Source organism: Etheostoma cragini, chromosome 17, assembly GCF_013103735.1.
Source record: "Etheostoma cragini isolate CJK2018 chromosome 17, CSU_Ecrag_1.0, whole genome shotgun sequence".
Classification (NCBI taxonomy): Eukaryota; Metazoa; Chordata; class Actinopteri; order Perciformes; family Percidae; genus Etheostoma; species Etheostoma cragini.
The window spans coordinates 12,510,740-12,538,139 of record NC_048423.1 but is presented as its reverse complement, the minus strand read 5'-3'; the positions used below and the strand labels follow the sequence as shown (position 1 = coordinate 12,538,139).

The following is a 27,400-nucleotide window of genomic DNA, read 5'->3' as shown; positions in this document are numbered from 1 at the left end:
AGCCAATTAAGTGTTTAAAGACGAGAAGCTAAGAATAGCCCAAATTACAGTAAAAAGTTTCAAATCGTCGGACTGGTGCTGGTGGCAATTAGAGCAAATGAATGGGGCACCATAATGTCATTGATGAATTACCTGCCGGAGCGGAGCAGCCTTTACTGAGAGAACGTCAAAACAGCAATGCGATGATCACAAGGATTATTTTGGATCCGTGGTGGGAGCACTGAAGATAATACAAAGGATCAGGCCGCCGACATAGGTTACATATGGTACAAGGTAATGTTTCTACCACTGAGCTATTCTTCATCATCGTCCTTTCTATAGGGTTGTTTGACAGTTTGGTTAATTGAGGTGGGTGTCTTCATGAGCCGACATTCGTTCAGATTTTTCAGATGAAAGGTAAAGGCTCTAACGATAGCTAGACATTCACAGGACTGTAATGAGATTTACCTTTAAGAGTAATGCATAGTAGCCTATAGCCTTCAGGCCTGTGACGACAAAAGTCATCTTGGGGAAATGTGTTGTTTGTAAGAGGCTGCCTATCATGCAGCTGCGTAAACTGCACTGTGTACTACCACACTTTGTCATGGTCCATAAACGTGGGAATGTGTTGTCACTCTCTACTGTAGTGATAAAAGACTGTAAGAGACCTAGATTCTGAAGAAGCATACTGTCCCAAATGACCAAGGATACAGTAAAGCTTCTCCTCTTGTCTTTGTCTGCATCATGTGGTGGTCTGCTTAATTGAGCACTAAGGTGGTTTGGATGTAACCTTGGCTGGATAGGAGAATAAAGGTGCTTTCACATTCAGGAGAGAAAAGGTGTGGCAACTGAAGCGTAAACTGGACATGGTATCAGATTATCTTTACTAAACTAAAGTTGGTTCTAGACAATAAAAGAACATCATGCGATTGCATAAGAACTTTTTAATCTTAATTATCAATTTTTAAGGGTGGTGATTTAGGGAATGGGATAGGATGTGAACGTTTATGGTGAGCGAGGCCAGGAAAGCCAATTAACAAGTCATGTTGTCATGTGCACAGTACAGTTCCAGTGTGTGTGTGTGTGTGTGTGTGTGTGTGTGTGTGTGTGTGTGTGTGTGTGTGTGTCCCAAAGCTACTGTTTTCACAACAGTAGCTTTACACCTGTAGACAGACCACTTTGAGGGAGTACAGCTGCAAAAGTTTTGCTCTGGAGTGGATGGGTGGGTGCACCTGGCAGGGTTCCTACTTTCTTCTTCGATCCCTTCCTACATCATAACAACACACCAGTGTGCAGTGATCCAGAAGGACTTTTTATATTTCTTAACAATATAATGATGCTGATGATTTAAATCACCTTGTGCATTTTAGGAAACCTTATAACCTCACTGCATCAGTGTTTTTTTAGTTTTTTTGCTTTTTTGCTACACATTTAATCTGGTTGGACTTTCCTCATATTCAGTCAATAATCTCTGTGTCAAAATCCAAGGATAAATTCTGTTTAAGGGAAGGATAATCAGGCTTAAAGTAATAAGGTTGAGTTTGTATCACTGGAAGCATTTTGCTTTGTTCAGTAGACTATGTATGGTTGACCGCGAGTAGCTTATTGTATTACTGCTTTGAAACATTTACAGGAAGAGACAAATAGAAAAATGGATCCGGTGGATCAAAAAGCATGGTGGTTGGGTCTCACACATCAAGAACAACTTGGTTTGGGTTTTTTTTGTAATTGAGAAAATACAGTTGGAAGAAAACAGCAAATCAGTTTTCGCTGACTTTTTAAACATCAGTGACTTGCAATTAGTTCTGCCCTTTGAGACAGCTACTAATTAAAAGGTTCACGTTGGCCTTTACTGTAATCTTCCAAAATGATTGCAATTTCAAGACAAGTCTTAATTGGGTGTTTTAATTTGCCCAGATTTGTAACAACATGCAATCTTTTAGAAATTTGGAGAATGCATTGATCTTTTTGTGTGTGATTGGTTACATTTTAATGTATCTACCTCATCTAATTTGTTTTATTATTACCTTATTAAATCAGACTGAAAAGGAAAGAAAGACCTACATTTATATAGTCAAACTAATGTGTTGTAATATACATGTTATATAACTGATGCAGAGCAACAAAATGAATAATGTTCGAAGCATCCCCTTTTTGACAGTTCAGGTTTGTTTTTTTCCTCCATATTTTTAACTGTAAATAATTGTGGTAATACAAACCCTGTATGTGACATCAAACTAACACAGGATCATGACACAGTTGCTTTGGTCCCAGAAGCACAGCTCCCACTGGTCAGAAGAAAGCCTATTAGGAAATGCAAGGGACAGAGAGAGCGAGAGGCAGTGAGACTAATGAAGTTATATAAAATGATTATGTCTTTTTCTCAGATCTATCTATCATAACTGTCTGTGAAGACAAAATACTGTTGACAGATTAAACAACAGTAATAACCTCACACAGAGTTGTGGCCTAAGGTTGAAGTAAAGATGTGTAGCATAGGTAATTGGAGAATAATTAAGCGCTGGCCTAATACAGAGTTTCCATTGTTGTTGTTTTCAGTTGAGTGTTTAAGACAAATAATATATTCAGCTGTAGATGTTTGATTTGTAAACAGAGCCAAAGCCAAATAAAATATGAAATATGACGTGTAGCTAAAGCTCTCACACGTGATGTGTTGGGTTTCTACAAGTGTGTGTTTCATATGTATGTCTGTGTACTCTATATGCGTACATCCTCAGGTGTGTACTTGGAATGTGTGCAGGATGAGCAGCACATTTGTCACATTAGCTGAAGTACTGGAGGCACGAGGGGGACCTCTGCTGGAGGAGGAGGTCTGGTCCCTGCTGCTGGCCACTGCAGAGTCTTTAGTGGATGTCTCTTATAAGGGTAAAGCCTTTTAGATAACCACCTCTCATCGTTGTTGCACATCAATGCTATGACCATTCGATTATGTTTTTGCAATGTAACGTAATAACCATTTGAATATAACTTGCAGTATTTCAGTTTGACTCTACAGTAGAACTGTATAAGCAGCCTCAAATGTGTTATGGACTTCCTACTTTCTTTGCAGGTCAGAACAATATGTATAATATTATAAGCCCAACCTCCTTGCTGCTGTCCGCCACTGGTACATTAGCATTTAAGAATTGTGGCCTATCAGATGAGGTATCCACCTTTACCGCTCCAGAGATGCTGCAGGGCCGTGCCAGCTCAACCAAACCTGCCATAGAGAGGGTCAGTGCATTCATCTTCATACTTGTCCTAATAGTAACTTTACACTCCACTCTGTGTTTTTCCTTGGAGTGTAAAATACCAGGATGTCAGGAGTTGAAGGACAAATGAGTTGTAAGCACTCCATCTAGTGGCTGAGCAAATGAACCCCTGCTCGGTATTCTGCTCATCAAAGCCCTAATTTATGAACTTTGGGTAGAAAAGATTAAAGCAATTACTAAATAAAATAATTAGAATGTTTTAACATACAGGGAAGTTAACATGCATGCTTGACTCACACACGCCTTCAAGTAATCTGCCTCTCATATTCTTAATCACAACATGTCCCATTAATATAATTTAGAGATAGGTTAGCCTTTTAGGCGTGAAAGCTGCAGGAAATTTAACCCCTTCACAATATAAAACATGTCTTATCAGCTATTTATAGAAATCAGAACCACTGTTGCTTTTTACTTGACAGATGGGCCATTTACTGTGTAGTCTGTTCAGACAGGCATTTTTAAAGATCACGATTTTTCTTCGTCGATAGCTTTTCAGACACCCTATGTAAACTATTTAAGAGAAGAATAAGTTAAGAGACACGTTATTAATCCATTTTTTTATCATAATTTGATTGTCGTGTCCCTGCTGGGTCTATAATATAAATTCCCCATCAATGTGTTGGATAATATTTAATTTATAGTTCTCCTGCTTGACCACAAGATATATGTGTCATATATAAGTACATATATGTCAACATAGTCCTGCACTTTAAATCTAAAATCACACATAAATAATTTCTGTTCATATGTAATGATAATGATAATGATTGGTGCTCATTTTAGGATTTTAATCTTAGTGCAAGGGTTGAAGATAAAGTATTATCTAAAAAAACATCATGAAGCATCATAAGCACAAATACATGTATGTTAAAGTTTACTTTAGAACTAATGGGTAATTATAGCGCTATGGCCGACCTCTATTTTTTAATCAACCAATTCATTTTGTTGCACAGATGCAGGTGTATTCACTGGGTATGACTCTCTACTGGTCAGTTGATTTTCACCTACCTCAAAATCAGGTAGGAGCCCTTCATTAAAAGCTGTCGTTTTTAATGCAATCCCATCACAGTCCCAAACCTCAAGTTTTATAATTACTTTCCACTGTCATTCCTCTCAGCCAGTCCAGTTGAGTGACCATCTAAACAGCCTCCTGCTCAGCATGTGTGAGGACCTGGCCCACCGGAGGGTGAATCTCATCTCCATCCTGGAAGGCTGCGAATTTCAGCATAAAGCCACCATCTTGCCGCCACCCGCCCAAGTCATCAAACAGCTAGTGGAGGAGGTTTTTCACGAATCAGTGAGTCTAGTTATCTACCTACAGTATGTTCCTTGTCTGTAAGCATTTAAGCTTATTTGAAGGTCATTGTGTATGTGCCAGAATTAAAGCACAATCTGCAAAAAAATTAAACTAAATTAAAATTTCTTTTCCTCCAGGTGGACCACGGCTCTCTGCCAGACAGTCATGTCCCTTTGAGTGGCAGGAGTCAGATGATCAGAGAGAGACTTCATGGTGAGCATGTTAAGGTCCTTACAAACCTGAGTTTTATTGAACCAGTTGTACAAGTAACATCCTAAGCATCATGTAAAAACGAGTATGAAGCAGAGATAAAATTTTACTGAACATGAGCATGACACAGATTTTTCTCAAATAAGGGTTTTTGACAAACAAGCAGATCTTTGATAACTTAACTGTACGTCAGTAAGTAGTATTCCTTATTGCATCTATTCCTTTAACATCATAAATTAATTTGAACTTTGACTCTACATATTTGCAGAATTTAGTTTGAGTCATTGCTCTTTTAATCCAGAACGGCATACAGGTCAACAGGATTAAAATCTTAACCCTAAAGCAAGCCCAGGATTAGGCTCCTGGGAGAGCCAATAATCAGATACAGAGTGTGGATGCTTGCAGGCTAAATCCTCCGCCTCAGTTCTGTAAAAACATCTTAGCGTCTCCTGGGAGCGCAGAGACGGACAGGAATCAACCAATGCTGTCATCTTTCATCTCTTACCTGGTTGACAGGAAAGAGAGGGCCACTTTCAGACTTCAGCGAAGGCAGTGGTGAAGGGAGAAGATACTCAACGGACTCCGACTCAAAGTCAGGTATTGAAAACAAGTGTCTTTTATCCACTTAACAATATCCCCTAACTCTGGTATGCAGATGTCCCCCTTTATTAAATGCAACATTTTATTCCCTGACTTTTATTTAGTGTGTGTTTCAACAGAAAGGTGTCTGTTTTGACAATGCAAGTGATCGTTTTATGTCTCGTTTTCTAGGGAGTTTACCTCAGAGACCTTGGAGACAAAGACCAAGGAGCTCTCCCACACCGTTGTACCAATCTTCTTTAGACCGGTATGTACAATATGCTTGCTCACACAGAAGACCATATGAGGGGGGAGCCATCCCCTTTGTTAGCAAAATGACCAAAATGCCTGCCCTTTGTTAGCCTGCCATCCCCCTCTCCATCTCTTGTTAGCAGAGAGATTGGAGGGGCAGAGCAGCTGTTTAGTTGAATATGCTAGTCTTATCTGCCTGACTCATTGATCCCCTATCCGATTGAGGTTTGTGCAAATTGCAAATCTACAGGATTGATCATGGCTCAAAAATATCAGTATCCTAACTGTGCTGTGTATTGATCAATCTATGGCGCTGTCCGTGGTGATAAAGTAGCAAACGTATTCTTAATTTCGACTTTTTCTCAGAGTCCCACCCTTCTCTCAGATTCATCTTGATCAGCACCAAATCACCTAATGTGTATGCATACATACCAATGATCACCATTAGTATTGTTATTAGATAAAGATTCTTCAACTATTAGAGCTATTTGCGTGTGCATGTCAAGATAAATAAATCCATCTGCTTCTCTTTTTTTGCTCCTTCATTGTCTGTATTGACTTTAAGGGGACATGACATTGTCTCAGAGTTTGAGTTTTCAAACTTGTCTGCACAACTATTACACAATGTGTCCTTGCTCCATCCCTCTCTCTCCCCTCAGACTCCCTCGTGGGGTCCGTCACAGGGACAGCAACTGCAGTTGGCTTGGTAGGAGCCCCCAACATGACATCTCTCCCAAGACATCGGGCAGATCTCACAGTCCTTCCATCACCTTTAGCGAGTCCTCGCTCAGCCTGAGCCAGAGGAAAGCTAAGGTAAGATTATGTATTTTTTGAATGTTTGTTCAGTTACATAAATTCAAGAAAAATGGTTTTGTAGACCATGAGCTAAAAGTGCATGTTGTTTATCTGTACAAGGAGTTTTTTTTAGTAATTTATTGAGAACATGGAATGAATGTGTATGTGTAGATGAATGTGTATGTGCGAGATGTGCCTGGGTGAGAATGTGCTGGTGTATGTGTATATACTACACTACCGGTATTGTCGGTCAAAAGTTTGGGGTCACTTACAAATTTCCATTTCACTCCATTATAGACAGGATACCAGCTGATCTGGGTGGGTGGCTGATCTTTAATGCAATATCTACATTTCCCATTATCAGCAACCATTCATCCAATGTTCCAAAGGCACATTTTGTTTACTAATTTGATATTATTTTAAAAAACTAACTAAGAAAACATTAAACAACCCTTTTGCAATTATGTAAGCACCTAATGTAATCTGGAAACTGCTGCCCTGGTTAAAAAAAACAAGGCAACTGATCTCAGCTGGGATTCTGTCTAAAATGGAGTCCAATGGAAATTTGTGAGTGACCCCAAACTTTGACCGGTAGTGTATGTAGTTTTGTGTATAGTTTTAACTTTTTACTCTATGCTGCTATTTGGAGAGGGTGTCTCCAACAGAATTTTGTTGTACCGCATACAATGACAATAAAGATCTATCTATCTATTTGGTATACGGTATTTAGTTGAACGAAAATGACAGTGAACTGTGGAGTATAGTTTATAGTATATTTCAGCAGTCACCAGAGTACGTAGAGAAGCTGTCAGATGTGTTGCTGCTTAAAGACTTCATATTATAAATGTGTGTTTTGTCAGGCTTTGGGTCCTGAGTTTGTCAGAATGCAAGACGAACAACACATTATTCTTGAGCTTCCGGGATCTATTGTGGTAAATGTATTATTTCTCTTTACCTCCTCTGCTTCTGATCAATATCGATGTAAAATGCTGTTTTTTCACACTATTTGAATTTGTCTTTTCTTTGCATGCTGACCTATGCCTGTTTGCATACTTGCATGTACAGTATTTATGCATGCACGTGAGTGTGTTTGTCAGTTTTTTTTATGTCCAAGTGTGTCTGTGTGCGTGTCCACCACAGTCCAGAAAGGGTCGTTCGTGTTCGTCTCAGAGAGAAGTGACAGTAGTGCTGCCTAACGGACAGTACGTGGTGGTTCGCTGTGACACTAAGTCCAAAGCAAGAGATGTGTTTGACATGGTGGTGGCTCACGCAAACTTGGTGGAACACTTCTACTTTGGTCTTGCCTTTATAGATGGTAAGAGTGACATATTATGTAGGACCTATCTGGACTGCACTGATTGTGCATCACTTTGCAACATTTCAAATAGAAATTCAAAATATAATAACTGCACAATATATATATGCATATATAATGACATGAGGGGTAACTCTCAGATAATATCTTTTATTTTTTTACTTAAAAAACTAAAATAATTAAAAAAAAAGGTTAAATTTAGTATATATTAGATATTGTCATATACAAAACATTATATATATATTAGATCTTTATGCCTGTTTTGTTGTTTCAGTATGAAGTCAAAGTGGCCCTTCTCTGTCATTCTGCAGATGATGAATATTTCTTCTTGGACCATGAAACAAAAATCTCCAAAATTGCACCTGATAGTTGGAAAAAAGGGCAGATTTTCTCCTTTTTGGTGTTTCTTCGAATCAAATTTTTTGTTGATGATATGTCCTTCATTTTGTAAGTACAATATTGGCGTTTTACTGATATTTAGAAAAGCCATTAATAGAAATACATGGTTTAAAATTCTTTTACTTTATCTTTTTGTCCTGCCTCCTAGGCACAGACTGACTCGTCACCAGTACTATTTACAGCTGCGTAAGGATCTCTTGGAGGACAGGCTTTACTGTAATGAAGAGACAGGCTTGTTTCTGGCTGCTCTTGCTCTGCAGGCTGAGTTTGGGGATTACATGCCAGAGGTACAGCGGATAACAGAAAAACGTTCACCTTATATCTTTAAATAACAGCATTATCTTTAAGTGTTACAGCAGCACACGTTGTTCTTTTGTATGTCTTTTTAGCTGTATGGTAAGAATTACTATCAGCCAGAGCATTATGTGTCCAAGAGGATGCTGGAGAAGCTGGCCCTGCCCAATGTCAAGGAAGAGTTGCCAAGACTTCATGCTAGTCATGCCCAGCTTCTGCCTGAAGAGGCAGAAACCGAGTACTTAAAGGTATATTTCAACTTGCATTATTCTAAATTAATAAGTTGTTTACTGCTACTATTCTCCTTTAAGTCTAAAGGATTGTCAAGATAAAGGGCTATCCTTTTAAAATGTAATGCATGTAAAAAAAATGTGTACCATTTAGATTGTCCAGCAGTTGCCGGAGTATGGGCTTTTGTTCCACCGTGTGGGGAGAGAGAAAAGAACAGTGTTGGGAGAGTTGGTTTTGGGAGTCTGTGCCAAAGGAATCATTGTGTACGAGATAAAGAACCACCTCCGGACTGTCATCAGGCGCTTCCTCTGGAGGGAAACCGACACCATATCCACTGGGGTAAAAATGAGATTTTAGCTACATAAGATAAGACTTTGTACAGCTCATTTTGTTATAAAGCTCAAAGTAAATGACTTCTTCCATCTGTCTTTCAGCGTCGTAAACTCATTATAGAGTGTGGTGGGCCCAGCGGGAAAAAGCACAGTTTTATAACAGAGAGCTCAAAAATAGCACAGTACCTTCTGAACCTCTGCTCAGCACAGCACAAGTTCCATAGTGAGATGACGTCCCGTCAACTTAACCACACCATAATACCAGGTGAGAAAATTTGACTGATTGTGTAGAGAGAATTGTTTTTGATTTTGACTATACTATATAGTATAGTCAAATAGTATAATATAGCATATTATAGCCAAGAATTACAGAGAATAGATAACACCTCTGTTTCTCTAGATGAAAACATGGAAAACCTGTCTGTCTACCGGTGTCGTAACTTGGACCTAAAGCAGATGTCCTGCTCAGAGGGCATGCTGCACCACATAGGTTTGACATCTGGTCAACCAGACTCCCTCTCCAAGTCCTGTGACAACCTGACTGCCAAGCTGGAGGCGAGGCTGCGCCAGCAGAGGGAGATGAGGAGGGAGATGAGCAGAGAGCTGAACAAGGAGCTCACTGAAACAGGAGACCTCAGAGACACAAAAGAGCAACAGTGTTGGAGGTAGCCCTATTGATAATAACAAATAATATTCTACTAACAGAAATATTTTGTCTTTAAAAATCATACAGCTTTGTAATGCAACTGTGCACATGTGTTGTAGCACTCCAGAGTCGATTCCCAGAATGATGTCCAGTGTCTCGCTACAGAAGCAGGACTCTGAAGCCTTTTCCTCTATACGAGGTGAAAATGTCTCTTTTATTGTTAAAACCATATAGTCAGGTTAAAGGAAAATCAACATTAGGCATCTTCAATGAGGTGTATGAGCACCATGAGCCTCTTGATCAGCTTCAATCCTCTACTGATTTTGATGGTTGTGGTAGAGAGCACTGTTTAACATATTGCTCAACAATCTCCCAGAGGTATTTAGTTGGGTTAAGATATTGACTGTGAAGGCCCTAACATGATTAACATTTTCATACTCTACATCTGTATTTGTTTTGTTTCTCTTCCCATTTATGGAGGCTTTTTCTTTCATTTGTCACCTGGCTGTATGATGATATTTAGGTGTCTCATTGGTCAACACTGTAAAGAAGTAATGTAATGTGTTTGGGTCTTATTGCACAATTACCCATGGGTGTGAATGTGTTTGTCTGTTTTTTTATGTGAGCTAACCCTTTGCTAGATGTTTGACCTGCCCCTGGGATCCTGAACATGATAATCAGGTATTTAAAATATAAAAGCACATTACAGTGGCCCATTTAAAACCTGTGACTTTCAGTTGATACACCAACCAGGACCCCACCAGAGAGAGAGATAGTCTGTGTGTCCCTGAAGAAAGATCCCAAACTGGGCTTTGGTGAGTTTATTAAGGCAGCTTAGCAGTGAACTTGATATAAAATGAATGAGCAGACAGCAGAGTACCACGTATCTGATTAATTAACAGAAGACTTTGGTCTTCACTTCTCTCTGGTCGTGTTTCAGGCTTTGTGATAGTGGGCGAGGATAATACAGGTAAACTGGACCTTGGGATCTTCATTGCTTCCATTGTGCCAGACGGGCCCGCAGACAAAGATGGTCGAATCAAACCTGGTATGAAGCACCAATAAAGGGAACTTGGAAACAGAGATTTGTGGCATACAACTTAACATCACTAGTAACACAATTAGGCAGCATGTTGGGCTTGATGTGACAATCCATAATATGTAAGGATTTTGTAATGATTAGTTGATTTTTCCAGGTGGACGTCTTATCTCACTAAACAAGACTAGTTTGGAAGGAGTGACATTTAATGACGCTGCTGCCATCTTACAGAGCAGCCCTGAAGAGGTGGAGCTTATTGTGTCCCAACCTAAATGTAAGATCTGATCAATGCTTTCTTCTCTGCATGCACAGTCTGAAAAGTTCATGTAGTTATGGAATATTCATAAATCATTGTACAGTAGTGACACTAGATATAACCTATATATTACTGAGGTCCTTTATCCCACCTGGTTGTTTTCCTATCAGACTATCTGAAGGACAGTAAGAGTTCCTTAAGTCAAAGTACTCTCGGTTTGGCATTGGAGAGAAGCTTTGGGTCACAGACCACACTGAGTGGCACAGAATACCGTCCTATCGTGGAGGAACTGGAGGATGCCATCACTCTGTCCAACATGGCAACCCCAAAACAGAACAGGAGGCTTCACATTCCTGTTGTGCGAATCCATGATGCCCAGGTTAGAGATAAGTGACTTTGTTTCCATGGAAGCAAAGTTGTCAGCATGGGGTCAAGAGTTTAACCTGGCATTAATTGTTAAATGGATTAAGTGTTCCGAATAATGTGATAAAACTCCTGTCCTGAAAACACACTTCTTTCATTTCGTCATTTATTCTTCTTTTAATCTAAAACAAATGTTTTCTGTTTACCTCTTTGCTTCTCTTTATCAGGATTTTTCTTCTAGATCCACCTCAATCTTCAGTTTGAAAACTGGGGAGCAGTTCATGGTGGAGCTGAAGAAAAACAGTGGCAGTCTTGGCATCAGTGTTGCTGTGAGTGAATTGTTTTATTTTTGTTATACAGCATTTACTGTGTACACTCAGCACGCCAGTTTATTAGGTACACATAGCTTAAACTACTATTAAAGATCCTTTATAGGTGACAAGCTGTGATGCACATTAACTTGGACCCATTTACGCTGAGTCAGTGTATGTTTCCAGGGTTATTTTTGACATTGACTAATTACTTCTCCCTTTTGCCAAAAGGGAGGACAAAACACCAATGTGCGATATGGAGGAATCTACATCAAAAGTCTAGTGCTTGGAGGTGCGGCAGAGCAGGACGGGCGCATTCAGATTGGTAATCTTTTCATTTGTCATTACGATATGTGATCAGGTGGCTGCCAAAAACATGAAAGGTACTATAAAGGTTTGATTTTGTGCGGGGTGTTCACTTAACCTCTGATTTAGTAGGGGAAATACTAGCAAAAGCCATTCATGTCATTTATTTGCACTTCTCATCTGTGAATTTCTTCTGTGACTGTGTTGTGTTATCGTGAATGACATCTCCGATTCCCTTTGCATAATCATCAAACAATATCACAAAAAACTTGTGAAATATATGCCAGCTAAAACCTTTATGAATATAAGTGTAACATTAAGGTCACTGTGCTGTGTGCTGTGTGTCTGCATCTGCTTGGTTTCATGCTTCAGTGGACAGGAATGACTTTTAGATTTGTTGACATGCCCATCAACACCCACCCCCAACCCCCTACACACACACACACACACACACACACACACACACACACACACACACACACACATACACAGAAATCGTTTATGTACTGTATTGATGTTGAGATTTGTGTTTGTGCGTATGACAGGTGACAGACTGCTGAAGGTTGATGGGTCCAATATGAGGGGCCTGACTCACCACCAAGCTGTTGAGTGCCTGAAGAGGACTGGGGAGGTACACACACACACACACACACACACATACACGCTCAAACATGCGCATGCAGTAAAACACAATTACACATAGACATACTTTCTCTTTTGCTGATAAGATTTTATTAATAGGAGTACAATGGGACTGCTGTTAGATGTATTTTACATGTAAACAGCATATCTTCATGTCCAGTGTCAACGTTATCCCTTTTCTATTCTCAGTCAATGTTGATTTTCTTCGACAATCATCACAATCCTAACATCATGAAACTATTTTATCATTAAGTTGCACATGTTGGACCCTTACGACCCTTGAACCTAATGTGCAGTAATCTAGAGAAGCTTTTTTCAAAGTTGATTAGTATAAATATGCACAGAAAAAAAAGCACAGTAGCTGGTGATACTGTACATCATTCTCTTTGCATGCAGGGGCATGTTGAAGTATGAACTACAGAACATATAAAGCGATTGTATGTTAATCTGTTCCACATAGGTGGTGAACCTGCTGTTGGAAAGGGAACCCACAGTGATCTTGGAGCCCAGACTCGACTCACCCTGCCCCCCCTTGGCCCACAGTTCATCAGATACACAGCACCTAAGGACTGAAGTCTCCATGGAAACGACCTTGAGTGGTCAAGCCAAGGACTACAGCTTTGTGACTGATGGTGAGATGCGAGAGGAAGGGGCACATACTCTCACATAGGAGAAAAAAAAGAAAAGATAGACCGTGTCAGGCGCATACACAGTTGCACACATGGCCCAAAGGTGACTGTGAGTCATCTGACAGCTACATTGTGGTTGCTGTCAGAGTCATCCAGGGCTGACGCTCCCTCAGTCCCCCGAGACAGCACGCACTGAAACCTTGAAGCTGCCTGTTCACTGCCTGAGCTTAGATAAAGGGACAGTTCCTCATCTCTACAAAGCTGTCCTTCTGAAGGCACTGTGAGACAACATGTAAAAAAAGGATAATCTGCTTGTTTATTTTTGTCATTGGAGAAAATAAATGGGAAGATGTGTTAGAGGAATTGATGAACTTTTTTATCACAATGTACCAAATCTCAGCCTACATTACAGATTAAAGATTACACAACACACATTAATGCTCCAAGATTCCCCTCCGTCTCCTCTCATTCCTAGAAAACACACATGAAGTGGTGCTGAAGAAGAGTTTGTCTGGCCTCGGCTTCAGCTTTAACATTTCGCGGCTGCACTCAGGTCCAGACAGTGGCAGCGTGGTTCGTATCAAACGTCTGTTCCCGGGTCAACCAGCGCTAGAGAGTGGCCTGCTGCGAGAGGGAGACATCATTCTGTCTGTCAACAAAGAGCCTGTCAAGGACCTCTCTTACCAGGTTGGGTTTAGGGTATTTAAAATGATTATTAATCCTATCCTACAAATAAAGCCAGCAGATGTCTACATTCATAAATAGAGCTTGCTAATTGCATATATGTTTTTTGTTGATGCAGTTTTGTTTAATCTTTTTTCCCAAAATTGAATTGAGAACATAAAAAAGTGGGTGCACAATGTGGTTAAAAAATGTCAGATAATAAACTGGTTTATGAGGTGCTGACTACAGCCTAAAGCATTGTTCACTAATGGCAGCATTAGGGCTGAACAATTTAGCAAAATAATCTAATTGCGATTTTTTCTTTTTTTACCAATATGACGGTTTCGATTTATTATGCGGTTGTGTTTTTTAATTTTAGTGCTCATACAGTTTAGTAGTGCTGCCCTGTGAGGTAGCGACGTTACCAAGCAGGTTTTGCACAATGCCAGACACGTCTTCTTTTTTAAAGCCAAAATATTCCCACACAACCAACGTAATGTTACCTGTGATACTAAAGTTTCCCTAGTGTCAGGATCTGTTAAGGTAGAAGATGATTGTGTAATTGCAGCCTCTGCGATTAGAAAATCTTCTTCTAACATATTGCAATGTTATTGCAAATGCGACAAATATTTAGCACAGTAGGTGATTTCGTCTTTGGATAAATAATTGTTAATGGGCTGGTAAGTGTAGGAGCACCACTAGTGGCCCTGTTCTTTCTTAAGATCTCGGCCACGTCATCGGCCCACTAATCCTTTAATCTCATGCCACTGAAAATAGCCAAATGTTTGTGTCCTTTCCTTTAGCGTGGTATTTAATCTTGTGTGTACTGCCAAGAAGTTACAATGGCTTTCACACAGGTGCTAATACACAAGTCAACGTGTAACAATTTAAAAGATTTGCACATTTTAAGCCCATCTCAAGCTGAACCCAAACATTCCCGCACTAACACAGTTTTGTTGTGTTGTTTCAGAGGGTTTTGTTCCTGCTACGTGGAGCTCCATCTGAAGTTCACCTGCTGATCTGCCGACCAGGTCCTACAGTACTGTATGATGCAGATGATAACACACTGGTGAGCTCACATGCACACAAATACATGTATACACAAAAAGCAGCTAAGTAAGACCCAGTAATCCTCATCCTCATGTCCGACACTATAGAGTCCAGCATTCTACCGTGAGGTTCGATCTCAGTCTCTGGACATTCGACTAGGAGAGGACTACAGCCAGCTACTTAAGTTTTCAAATGATCTCCAGATATCTACCCCAAAGCAGTCACCCACCCATGAGGAAGATCTAAAAACAGCTGAGAAGAGCTCAGATCCTCATGCAACTCCAGCATTCCCAGACACCCAGGAGAGTCTGGATGGGGAGAATCTCCCATCTCCTCCTCGCTCACCCCCGTCGCCCACCTCACCTATATCACCTCCGTCACCAGTCTCGCCACCCTCACCTGCCTCCCAAGCATCACCTGCCTCACCTGACTGCGGCTCTCCCCTGGCTCCACCAGAGTCACAACCAGCCACTGATAAGCTAGAGGAACAAGAGGAAGTAGATAGTAGTAAGAACAAGGCCGGGAAAGAGAAAGAGGAAGAAGATGTTGCAACGACTACAAGCTCAACTGTGATGCTTATGGATGACTGTCCTAAGAGTGCTTTGAACTACGTATATACCAGGTAAGGTATCAAAAGTAGCCACACATGAAAACTGTTAAATACTAGAGAATTACCCTATAATAAAATAGTTTCTATCAATTATTCCTCTCTTGTAGCCTGGCATGCCAGATGAAAGCGTTTCACAGAGCACAGTAATAATGCATGTTCTTTTACTAGAATATTGGCATAAATATTGGCAAAACATTTCCCACTAATGGCCTATTCATTGACCAAGAGTCCTGCTCAGGACAGCTAACGAGTGCGCTGTGTTTAAAGATTGCAGTGTGCCATCAAAGTCATTTTAGACGTTTTAAATTAAAAACAGCTTTTATGAATTGATGAAGATGAGTACAACTTAAATTCTAAATTTTTTGGATAGCAACTTTGAAAGTTTTGAGTGACGTATTATGTTATGTACATCATATACAGTATTTCTGTCTGTTTATCGGCAGTGGAGTCAGAGAGGAGGCAGATGGAAGTGTGACCTACTGCCTGATGGGAAATGGTCTGACTATCATGGCAGATGAAGAGTACCTGACCATCAGCTCCACACTAGAGCCCCTTCGTAACCGTCCTTCCAGTCTGGCCGCTCACACTCAAACAACCAACCTTACAGGCCTTCACTCTCAAATCTCCAACAGCTCCTCTAGTTTTGGCTCTCAGAATCCATGCCTCGGCCCTCACATCCCCACCACTACCACCAGCTCACTCCTCAGCCACTCGTCTGACACCACGACCACTTGCTGCCTGGCCCACCCATCCCAGCCGCTCACAACCCAGCCACCAAAATCCAAGCATCATCCAATCCAGCAGGGGCTTCTTCCAAGTCACTACAAAGCCATCTCCAAGAACAGTAAGCCTATCATGCCCCTACCGCAGCCTCCTGATCCCCCCTTGACCCCCATTACAGCTCAGGTTGTCCCTTCTGTGCCTCCCTGTGCCAGTCCACCTGCCCTGACGCAGCCCCCCACAATACTGCCCCCTCCTGCTCAGAGCCCCACACAGCTAAGAGAAGAAGCAGAGAAGAAAGAAAGAGAATACAAGTATGATGATTATGAAGAGAATGAGGAGGAGGAGGAAGAGAGTCGAAGGAAGGCAAGTTTGGGATCTTTTGTGTACTTTGTTCACTTTACCTTTGCCAGCAGAAAACCTTCTCATAATGTTTGGGAAACACAAGCTTTGGTACAACAAACCAATAATTAAAGTTGTCTGTTTTTTGGCTTGCAACAATAAACAGAGAGAAAAAGATACAATAGACATCTGGTCTATTTAAAATATTAACCAGACATTTTTAATGTATAATTTACATATAATATTTTAATTGTGATATCACTATGATAACAAATATAAACCAACAATACCACTAACAAATGATAATAAATGCATCTCTCCTTGTTCTTTTACAAGGTTAATGTTTAATTGTGCATTGTCCCGGTTCAAATAAAATGACATTACATTTCATTAAAAAACAGGATATCAGCTGTTTTAGAATGTTTCCAAATATATCTTATTTACCAAACCTTACTGGTTAATTATATGCTGTACGTGTATGCTATGTCATATTCAAGATGAAAAGTTATACAGGCTACAATATAACAAACAGTAAATTGTTTTCTTTATACAAAAAGTGCTGTACCATAGTTAGTCATCTTAGACTCTCTCTCTTCTGCATAACAGCTTTACAGTGAAGTTACGGATAGAAATCTGGGATTAGCGGAAAAGGAACACTCTGGTTTTGTCCACAGGGTTCACCAAAGTCAACAAAGTAGCTAATAATAATTTTTTTGCCTATCAGGGATTGGTTAAAGAGTTTGAGCTGTCAGTGGTTCTGACCAAGTCCAGGAGTGGAAGCTTTGGGTTCACCATCACTCGAAGCAAATTGGACAACTGCTACTACATACAGGAAATACTGGACAACCCAGCCAAGGCAGATGGACGACTCAGGGCAGGAGACAGGCTTGTCACAGTATGCTCAAACACACTTTTACGTACATTTATGCACTATGTTTATGTATTTAGCGTATGTGCTGGTAAAGTTGACTCATTTTCATTTGTTTCTAGGTAAATGGACATGATGTTACCAATGTGGGAGACGATGTTGCCATGACAATTCTTAGGTCATCTCCGAGAAGACTGAGTATGACCTTAGGGAGGGCTGTTTCCAACCTGGTGGCCCCGCCATCCTGTGACAGCCTGCCTGATATAGTACTTTACAAGACACCTTCTGGACAGCTGGGTGAGAACTGCATGTTTTCACACATTATGAAGACACAGACACACATCATTAGTCATAATTTAATATAATTTAGTTCCATCTACTATATACTGTATGTGTGCGTTCTCTAGGTATAAAGCTGACAGGAGGCATTGGCAGCAAATGGCAAGGCATCTACTGTCTGCAGGTGGTGCCAGGCTCACCAGCCAGTGAGGAGGGCACTGTCCAACCCAGTGACAAGATCCTCTATATCTGTGGCAGGTGTACTCTGGGAATGACCCTGGAGGATGCAGTCAAAGCCTGTGAGATCGCCCCTCGTAAAGTCAAGCTTAAAATCCTCAGGTACGTGCATTCAAAGGCCCAAGAGATACTCATACTGGCACTGAAGTAGGTTTGATTTTGTTCTTTGAATGACTGACTCTACTCTTTGTGTCTGTCACAGAGAAGACCAGCCAGTCAACCCCAAAGCTAAGTGGAATGGTAAGCGCTTCTGAAGGATTTATAGGATGGTTTCACCTGATTGAGTTAACCCAAGAACACATAGTTTGCTTGTTATGTGCACTGATGGATTGCCTAGAAACCAGATATGTTTGTGCTCAACTGAATAATGAATAACAGTTCAATCATTACCAGAAAGCATTCTCAGTTCTGGGAAGACACCAGTAGTGCAAGATTTAGCAAGCTTTAGCAAGATTTACCACCAGTAGTTCAAAAATAATAGTTTCCTCATGCAATCCGTGGTAGTGCATTTCTATAGTTTTCTATATAAGCTTTCTTTTGTAGGTCTGTTTGACTGGAAAAAAGAGAAGAAGTTCTTTGCTCGTTTTGAAGAGCCTGTTTCTCCAGAGAAAGACTCTCCTACTGAAGATGGTGAGTTTTTTCTCCATTGAACTCTCACAAAGTCTTTCAGCACCATAACTGGTTCTCTTTCACTCTTTTGCCTGTTGCTCTTTTGTCTGTGTGAAGCTGGAGCTCAGTGCTGAAGGATAGTTTGCTTTGTGTGTGTGTGTGTGTGTGTGTGTCTGTATGTGTGTGTGTGTGTGTGTGTGTGTGTGTGTGTGTGTGTGTGTGTGTGTGTGTGATCTGAATGCTGACAGACAGATCCTGGGCTCTCACAGCAGGATTAATAATTAGCAAGCTTCAGGCCCTCCACTGGTGTATTGGACTGCAGGGCTGTAGCCATCACACAAACACGCACACGCGCACACACAGACAGTGTCATACAGCCAGTGGTCTGCAGGGCAGGTAGCTCAGTTGCCTGGTGACGGTGCATGCATCGGTAAGGGACAGTGGAGAGGGTCAGTCTGAAAAGACCAGCCTTGTTCATCTGTCATAGAAGAGACGTACCCATCAACACTTCTCTTTCAAAATGGCCGGAGAGGCGGGAGGTTGGTGTGTGTTGCTTTTTTTCTGTGTGTCTGTTACGGAAATATCATTGGCTGAAAATGGTTGCATGAATGGAAATTGGTACAGAAGGGAAGTTCCAATGTTGGCTTAGGGCCGTACTCAAGACCTTTTCCCTTATTTAGTTTCTACATCGTTTTTAATAGCTTGATCAATATTAATTGAATGCATTGCTTTGTCTGTCTTCTCATTTTTTCAGCTGAAGCCTTGTATAGGACTCCTGGAAATTTCAGATGTCGCTCTCTCACACAAGAACAGGATGTAAGTTTCTGAACATATTACATTCATACACCATGTGTCTGTGTGTGTGTGTGTGTGTGTGTGTTTGTGTTTATGAGAGGCTTTCTTTACACCTGATTCATGTACTAACAACAGAATGGCATTTTTCTGCCAACGTAAGGTGCTCCTGTAAATACACTGGAAGAAACTGACTCCTCCGAATTCTTGTTTTCACTCTCCTTCTTTCACCTGTGGTCCCTTTAGAGTTGCATCATGCAAGTAGAGTTCACAAAACCAGAAGGGGGAGGCCTTGGCTTTGCTTTGGTTGGGGGAACCAACGGCAGCATGCTCAGAGTGAAGGAAATCTGCTCTGGTGGAGTAGCTGAGCAGGATGGCCGGCTGAGAGTGGGAGATATTCTATTAGAGGTAACGATCCATAATACATGCAAACTATATGTATTTATGGTGGGGAGACCCTCATCCTTACTGTGTGTATTCCAGGTGAACGGTGTGATTGTGTCCGGGCTGAGCCACAGTAAGGTGGTGGATATCCTGCGTAAAGCTGAAGGGACTGTACAGCTCACCATCTGCAGAGACATCCTGCCCCTGACCTACTCCGAGTCACCTGTACCGCCCAACTTGTCTGCTCACACTGAAGCTATTTTAGCCGAGCCGCCGGCTCCTGTGTCCAGCCCTGATACCTCTTCCTCTCCTGACGTCATGTTGAAAAGGCCAGTTGAGCGCCCCCCTGGTACGATCTCTGACAACTGTCTCTCCTGATATCATTCATTTAAAAAAAAGAAAATATAGCTAAAATAAAGAGCTTTGTGTGCTGCTAATCTTACTTAAGACTTCACTGCCTAAAGAATTTGTAAGAATTCAAATTAAAAAAGAAAATGCAATTGGTTAAATCACAAAAATGAATAAGACAGCACCTTGACTTGCAATTTGCTAGTTGAAACTGCCCTAACTAAATGTGTTGTGTCTTACTATCATTGTTTCAGAGGTGATTTCAGACCCTCTGGTCAATGAAGCTGGAGTGTTTGTTACCTCACCACCTCCTCCACCACGCCGGCTGACTGTCGTAACAGATGACACTGAAATTATACAGGTAACAAGCACATGGACTATAGTGTGTTTGGTAATAGTGATGTCAACTTCTATTTAATGTAAATCACATCCCTTCTTACCTCTTTACCAACATCTACTACTAACATATTGCACCTTCTGTCTGTTGCCTCCTTTGGCTGACTGTGTGTGGAACAGGAGAGCTGTAACAGCACCCCTTCTCATCAAGCTTGCTGCCCATCCCTCAATGTCACTGACATGTTGCATGGAGCTTCTGAAAGGTAGTAACAACCCAAACTACTCTCCTATTTGATTGTCTACTTATTTCCTCCCCTCCTCCACCTCGTCATCCTGCTTCTTCTTCTGTTTTGGTCTGCTGGAGTTCCACTGTAAGCCACCATGAGGCAACAGAGAGCAATGATAACCAAAAAAAAAACACTGGAATAAATCCTGTTGCTTATGTGCTGTGAGCCCCAATGAGACAAAATTAGCAGTTAGGAAATGTGTAGTACTCTTCTCTGTAGCCTAAACCCAAGAAGTATAGCAGAAGTATAAAGCTATTTTAGCCTCTTGTTTATACTGTATTTTAGGTGGAAAAGTCGCAGGGAAAGGAAGCTCAGCCTTGCATGATTTCATCCCCTCCTACCGAAGAGTAAAATGGTCTGGTCTCACCCCTGCCCCCTGACTCCCCCAGGAAACAAATTGTGACCAAACTTTTGGACCGGTCCTACAAAGACATCCGGAAAACCCAGTCAGACGGCTGGAGCAGCGAAGAAGAAGATGATGATGTGTTTGATTCCACCGGTCGGGAAATGACCTCAGCACAAACAGGTGTCTATTGCTCTACTCCTCTATACTGTGCTGATGTGTCAAAGTCCAAATTCTATCTACGTTGAGCCATACAGTACTAGCAACCCTTGTCCTACTCTTTTCCTGTTTTGTTTCCTCAGGCCCACCCATAGTATCAGAGGAGGAACTGGCCAGGTTAGCTCTCATTAGCCCCGCTACAACCAGCCAGTATTCAGGCTCCAGGGTCAAAGCTCTCATCCAGATTCTGCAGCATCAGCTGGACCAGCAGGAACTGGTCAAAGAGTTTATGGTGTGTATGTTTTATGGATAAAATAATGTATGTACATGGTATTTACTGATGTGTAATTTACTCTTTATAACATTGCCTTAATAAAGGGTCAAATTACACATTGATCAGTTAATGTGTGTCATGCCGCTCCTCAATTAAATGAGTTTGTATCACTGCGCTCAGACAATAGGAGGAGAACTAGTACGACCAACAGAGGTGACTGTGCAGTACAACACAGATCTACTGAGTTTGGCAGATCAGTCTTCTCTGTTAGAGCCGCAACGTATTAAGCGAGATCAGAGAATGGAACAGTTTTGCTGGTTTGGAATTCAAGATGAAATCATGGCTGAAATCTACCCAGTCATGTTCCCATCAAGCATAAACCCAAACAGCTAATCTTCATGTTATGAAATTCTGTTGTAGTGGTGTCTTAATGTTGGGATTTTATTGTTGGTACTATTGTTGTGGTTTTGATGTTTACTGTCAAATGGTGTTGTTGTTGTAGTGTTGTCTTCATGTTGTGGTATTTATTGTCGGAGTCGTGTGTTTTTTCTTGTGTTTTGTTGTTGTTGTGGTGGTTGTGGTGGTGCAGTTTTAATAATGTGAAATTGGATTGTTGTCTTTTACTTGTCTTGTGTTTATTGTGTTAGCCTTTTTTCTACTCCAGTGTTAGGTTTTCCCTCTGACAGAGATGTATTTCTCTGTTTCCTGCCCAGGGACTACAGATGGAAATTAGCATATAGCTAACTCTGGTACTGCTAAGGAGCTGTGCACTGTTCCTCTCAAATAAATAAATAAATGTAACCTTTTTTCACCTGCCATAAGAGCTATATATACAGTAGGAGGTTGTAATAATTAGTACTGTACTGTGACACTTTCGAGAAATCTGCAAAAAAAGGGATCTACAGACACACGCAAGCACGCACACACAGAGAGACATACTCTGTCCTTATTAAAACAATGCAGTTCTAGACTATTTTTACAGACAGACATACTGTGATCCTGCTGCACTTTTTAAGTGTTTACATTTTCTTTTTGTGATTGTGTTAATGTGGTTCATTCAGGCTCTGGAACATCTGAAGCCCTCTGACAACTGTCTGGTGGGAAAAGCCCCTGAGAACAGAGATAAGAACCGCTACAGAGACATCCTACCCTGTAAGTCTGAAAGATGACTTCTGTTAACTTTTACTTTCTTCCGACAGAGTCTAAATTTCCTCCATTTTTTCAAACCACTGCACTTTATCAATTTTTGTTGGTGATCTCAAGCTTTACACTCACAGACCTTTTGTAGTCTTGTAGACTTTTTTTTCTGTAAGGGCTTTACTGAATGAAGTGGAGATGTCTGTTTACAACACTTGTCTGCCCGACAAATCATTTCCTTCTTTAGAATCAATAATTCACTTGAGCAGCACTTGTAATCTCCCATCCCAATTAGCCAAGTATGTGACAATGAAAAAGATATTATTTGTTGCCTCTTGTAATTATCTGGGATTTATTTTTTTAATAAATAAAGCAACATCAGGATACAATTATAGTGTAAGCTGTAATTAGTATGACTTTCAGGAGGTAAATGCAGAGAGACAAGAAAAACTCCACAAACGTGTGTGTGTGTGTGTGTGTGTGTGTGTGTGTGTGTGTGTGTGTACCCTGGGGTGTAATACTTTTGCTCAACACTGTAAATATTGAAGAAGGTTTAAAAGCTGGAGACGCACTAAAACACACAGAAGTGTTGACTTCTCCAGCCCTCAGTGTGTTGGAGTGAAAGGATCACAGTTGAAATGAATGAGCGTGATGAAAAAGCATAGTGACCCCAGTGAAATACCCCCACACCTTACCAAACTTCTTGTTGCTTGCAGCCTGTTACAACTGCTGTTTGTGCAAAAGGTCCAGAAAAAAACTTCATGTTATTTTCCGATCCAAGTCATTGCTTATAGCCTTGATCTATTTTCTATAGAAAGCCCGGTTTCCAGTCTGTGGCTTTTTTGACCTTACAAGCAGGAGGTGGGGGACCAACCCAGAAAACATTCCTAACGGCCCTTAGTCTATCACCTCTCTCATCATCAACAAACCTCTTCACAACGCTGGTTTGTTGCGCCTGACTCCAGACCTCAGAGCTGTTTACTTGGCTTTATTTACTGTACAGTTAGATTGCGTGCTTTTGGCAGAACAACAAAGTAGCAGTGTTTGTTGTTTGTGATCATAAAATGAATGGATTTATCAAACATCGAAAAATCCAACTGGAAGGAATTTCTACCTGATCTGTTTGTGGGAGGATGCTGCTGGAGGTGTAATTAGTTTTTTTTTAATGTCATGCAGTGATGCATGATCACACTCAAAACAACACTCACACACACACAAAAACACACACACACACAGTTTAAAGTGTTTTTTGCCTCTTTCTTGTTCGCCGCATAGATGATGAAACCCGTGTTGCCATTGGAGACAACCAGGACTACATCAACGCCAGCTACATCCGCATGCAAGTTGGCGATGAAGAGTTCTTCTACATTTCCTGCCAGGGCCCTCTGCCTTCCACAGTGCCGGCCTTCTGGCAGATGATCTGGGAAAACAAATCTGATGTCATTGCCATGATGACTCAGGAAGTAGAACGGGGAAGGATCAAATGTCACAAGTACTGGCCGGAGAAGCTGGGTGTGCCTCTGGACTCCGGCAGGTACCAGCTTCACCTGGAGAACTATCAGTACCTGGAGTACTTCCACATCAAGATCATCCGCATGGTGGAGACAGAGGTAATAGATTTGTGAGGGATAACTGTCTGCCTAATGCCATTAATATTGTGGTTTACTCCAAACTTTAAAATTCAACTTGGTTCTTAACTTCTTGTTATCACAGACCGGTGAGACACATTTTGTCCGTCACCTGAATTTCACACACTGGCCTGACCACGGAGTGCCAAAAAGCTCCGAGCAGCTGGTTCGCTTCATCCGCTACCTGAGGGCAGTGCACCATATGGGACCAGTCACTGTGCACTGCAGCGCTGGCATCGGACGCACAGGAGTCCTCATTTGCACTGATGTTCTCCTCTGCCTCATTCAGAACGATTTGCCTGTGAGTGGAAGCTTTTTTAATAGGTTAAATAATTGGTTGACCATGACATTTTTGTATTTTTAGCAATGCTAATGGCATGTTGATTGGCCTGTCTACTACTATGAAATGTCTCAAAAATTATCAGATGGATTACCATGACAATTATGGTCATTAGATGATGGGTCCTATTGAGTTTGGTAATTTCCTCCAGCAGGAGTCATTGTGAGCTTGCTGTTGCTAGCATGTAGCTCAAAGCCCCACTGTGCCTAAGTACAGCCTCACGTAGCAGAGCCTTGTTATTTTATTATTAATATTAGAAAAAAACTTCCATCATAGACTAGTTCAAAAACATGCTGTAGTTGTGCCTAACAACCTTTTGTCTCTGTCTTCAGATTAAAGTAAGCAACATCGTGAAGGAGATGAGATGTCAGCGGCATGGGATGATTCAAACTAAGGTGAGTACCAACAGAAGGGTCAAAGTTCAAAGTTCAGCTTTAAAAAATACTGTTTCCAAGAGCTATACTTCCCCTTTGTCTCTCTCGTTTCAGGAACAGTACATCTTCTGCTACAAGGTCTGGTTGGAGGTTTTACAGGGCATTTTACAGCTTCACGGCAACCAATGGCAACCGGAAAGTCCCAGAGACCACAAAGTAGTTTGAATGTTTCCACCTCCAGTTCACCGACCTGTAAAGCACAGACTGTGTATGAGTAACCGTGTGCAGTCTGTCATAATACTGGTTATACCTTTTAATTCGGCTGTAGTTATTTTAGTTAGCTATAATTGTAAACCTGAACTTTTCTGTTTTGATACTTTGTGTTGAGGAGGACTGTTGTTTAGTTTTGAAGGACTTTCACTTTAATGTTTTTGTTCTCGTAAGTGCTCTCGGTGCTGTGATTTTGTCAATTTAATTTAGATCACTGAGGTTGTTATGCCTTTTCAGGCTTAGTGATTTGCCTTCTGTCTTTAACATTTTCTTTTTTAAATATGTCTTTCACTATTTGAATGTATCTCATATATTTTCTCCATGTCCTTTCATTTGCAAATTGCATTCATTTGCAACAATCACATTGCATGGAATTTAGAATCTGGTAACCTTTTATCTGGCAGCAATGTTTCTTACGTCATTAGCAAAGTGCAAAAGTGAACATAAGATCATCATACCAACGGTTTGTAACCTTGATGAGTAGCATTTCATTAGGCATTGTGTCATCATTTCATTAAGTGCATTTGTACCCTGGAGAAAAGAGCATTAGCAAAAGAACACTATTGATTTTTCAGTTCATCATCTCTGGAAATGAAAAGAATCAAGTGCCTTGGAATGACTCTCACCGCTTGCTCCACATTGAACCCGGGCCACTTGTCACAAGCGGTCGGGAACAGAGAGCATGAAACTGATTTGAGAGCACCCATTGGTGGTTACTGTAGATTGAATGTGTAGCTTTCAGTCTGTTTGTGGTCGAGGGGAATGTTTGATAGATCCAAACCAGAAGAAGATTACATCTCACCTTTTAGTTCAAATGTGACTTAGAAACAATGTGAAGTTTGCACACCGCCTGTCCATTTTTTTGTTTGTGGGCCGAATTTATAACAATGAAAGTCTTACTACACATAATCACAACTTGCACATCCTGATACAGATGAAGAATGATTCAACATAACAAATGTTTGGATGAATTCATGCATTTTCAGTTCACTGTTTTACTCAAATTTGATCGAGGTGAACAGTAAAGATTCCGATTTTTTGTAGAATGTACAAAACTGATTTAAATTGAAATTTAAACAGTTAGTTGCTGGGCATTAAGGTGTAAGTTGTTATGTAACAACATCCTTTATCTGTATTCCATAGCTATTTTAATACAAACTCAGCCAAAAATGCAAAAAATATAAGGTTTACACACTTTCCATTTTGCCACTATATGATGTGTACATAGCAAGAGAGCTGCATCTCCAAGTCACAGATCAAAGATGATTTATAGCTGCTGGTTTGAACCTCAAACTTTGGATGTAACTGCTGTTTGTAACTTCTTTTAGCTGCTATCACACACACACACACACACACACACACACACACATACACACACACCAGCTCTCTTATTGCATGCAGACTCTTAAAGTACAGACGTCTGAGCCTGGTGTTTGGCTGAATGATTTGAACACGATCAAAATGTGGAATGTAACAAAGCAATACTCTCCAGGAGGAGGGGTGATCAGAATGTCAACATCTTACCTGATAACATCTTTCAAACAGTTTGGAGCATGTTGGTAAGACACATGCATTACTCTACCTTTGCCATGTGGATGGCTACACAGAGCCATCAAGCCTCTGTACCGTGTATGCAACATCTTTTCATCAATGCTGGTCGGTTGGTCTCCAGCGATAGGTTACTCTCTGTTATGTGCAAGTTCATGTTCTCTTTAAAATCCTGTTGATACGTTTTCTCCCTCAGATCTTCAAAACAAACAAAAGCACATTTTGCATTCATCTGTGGAAATGCATCTTGTACAGTCAAAGCAAGTGCTTATGCAATGGCATTGTGAAATTGAATAACCCTTAATTGCACAACTGCTTATTTATGCTAAATGAATCTCTTGTCACTGTACCAGTCACTATGTAACCAACAACTGAGAACAATGTAATACCTCTCTCTTTAATTAAAAACTATTGTGAAACTTGTTTGCATGTTATACAACACACTTTACCCCCTTCTGAATGCAACATAACTCAACTTGAACAACGGAATAGGAGCAGCAGGGTGGGTTTTCCCTGACGGCACACAAAGAACAGAAAGTTGGAGGCGGCCGTAAATCTAATTCCACTGAGCCCCCTCTTCACTTTTTACTGCAGGGTATACTCCCTCTCGGGTTTTACTGCAGGGTAAATAAGCTGGTCTCACAGGGGTCTTTGT

General features: G+C 40.9%; 1 protein-coding gene across 4 annotated transcripts; it reads left to right on the top strand.

The window, feature by feature from the left end:
- Positions 1-49: 49 nt before the first annotated feature.
- Positions 50-27,168, top strand: ptpn20 (protein tyrosine phosphatase non-receptor type 20). Of its 4 annotated transcripts, XM_034899109.1 has the most exons (47): positions 50-273; positions 2,718-2,865; positions 3,050-3,213; positions 4,205-4,270; positions 4,369-4,548; positions 4,686-4,761; positions 5,275-5,355; positions 5,530-5,605; positions 6,249-6,402; positions 7,245-7,316; positions 7,525-7,699; positions 8,011-8,146; positions 8,247-8,385; positions 8,488-8,640; positions 8,777-8,962; positions 9,058-9,220; positions 9,356-9,620; positions 9,721-9,800; positions 10,339-10,416; positions 10,542-10,649; positions 10,798-10,914; positions 11,067-11,275; positions 11,487-11,588; positions 11,802-11,895; positions 12,422-12,507; positions 12,979-13,150; positions 13,623-13,834; positions 14,781-14,879; positions 14,968-15,482; positions 15,914-16,556; positions 17,257-17,427; positions 17,523-17,697; positions 17,808-18,018; positions 18,119-18,156; positions 18,460-18,546; positions 19,280-19,341; positions 19,564-19,725; positions 19,801-20,050; positions 20,307-20,410; positions 20,566-20,648; positions 21,062-21,198; positions 21,318-21,466; positions 22,510-22,600; positions 23,861-24,195; positions 24,299-24,514; positions 24,886-24,948; positions 25,042-27,168. In XM_034899109.1, the coding sequence occupies exons 2-47, from the start codon at positions 2,742-2,744 to the stop codon at positions 25,150-25,152; spliced, it is 7,170 nt and encodes a 2,389-aa protein (XP_034755000.1). In that variant the 5' UTR covers positions 50-273; positions 2,718-2,741; the 3' UTR covers positions 25,153-27,168. The 4 variants fall into 4 exon arrangements, 3 of the variants coding, with proteins under 3 accessions (XP_034755000.1, XP_034755001.1, XP_034755003.1); XR_004660254.1 differs by lacking the exons at positions 22,510-22,600; positions 23,861-24,195; positions 24,299-24,514; positions 24,886-24,948; positions 25,042-27,168 and having other exon boundaries at positions 52-273; positions 20,958-21,198; positions 21,318-21,439; XM_034899110.1 differs by lacking the exons at positions 50-273; positions 2,718-2,865; positions 3,050-3,213; ... (24 more) ...; positions 14,781-14,879; positions 14,968-15,482 and adding an exon at positions 15,582-15,613.
- The last annotated feature ends 232 nt before the right edge of the window (positions 27,169-27,400 follow it).

Coding starts and splice junctions, on each gene's coding strand:
- ptpn20 (XM_034899109.1), top strand. CDS start 2,742: ATGAGCAGCACATTTGTCACATTAGCTGAAGTACTGGAGGCACGAGGG. Junction 20,649..21,061: donor TTGCATGGAGCTTCTGAAAG/GTAGTAACAACC, acceptor TGACTCCCCCAG/GAAACAAATTGTGACCAAAC. Junction 24,949..25,041: donor ATGGGATGATTCAAACTAAG/GTGAGTACCAAC, acceptor CTCTCGTTTCAG/GAACAGTACATCTTCTGCTA.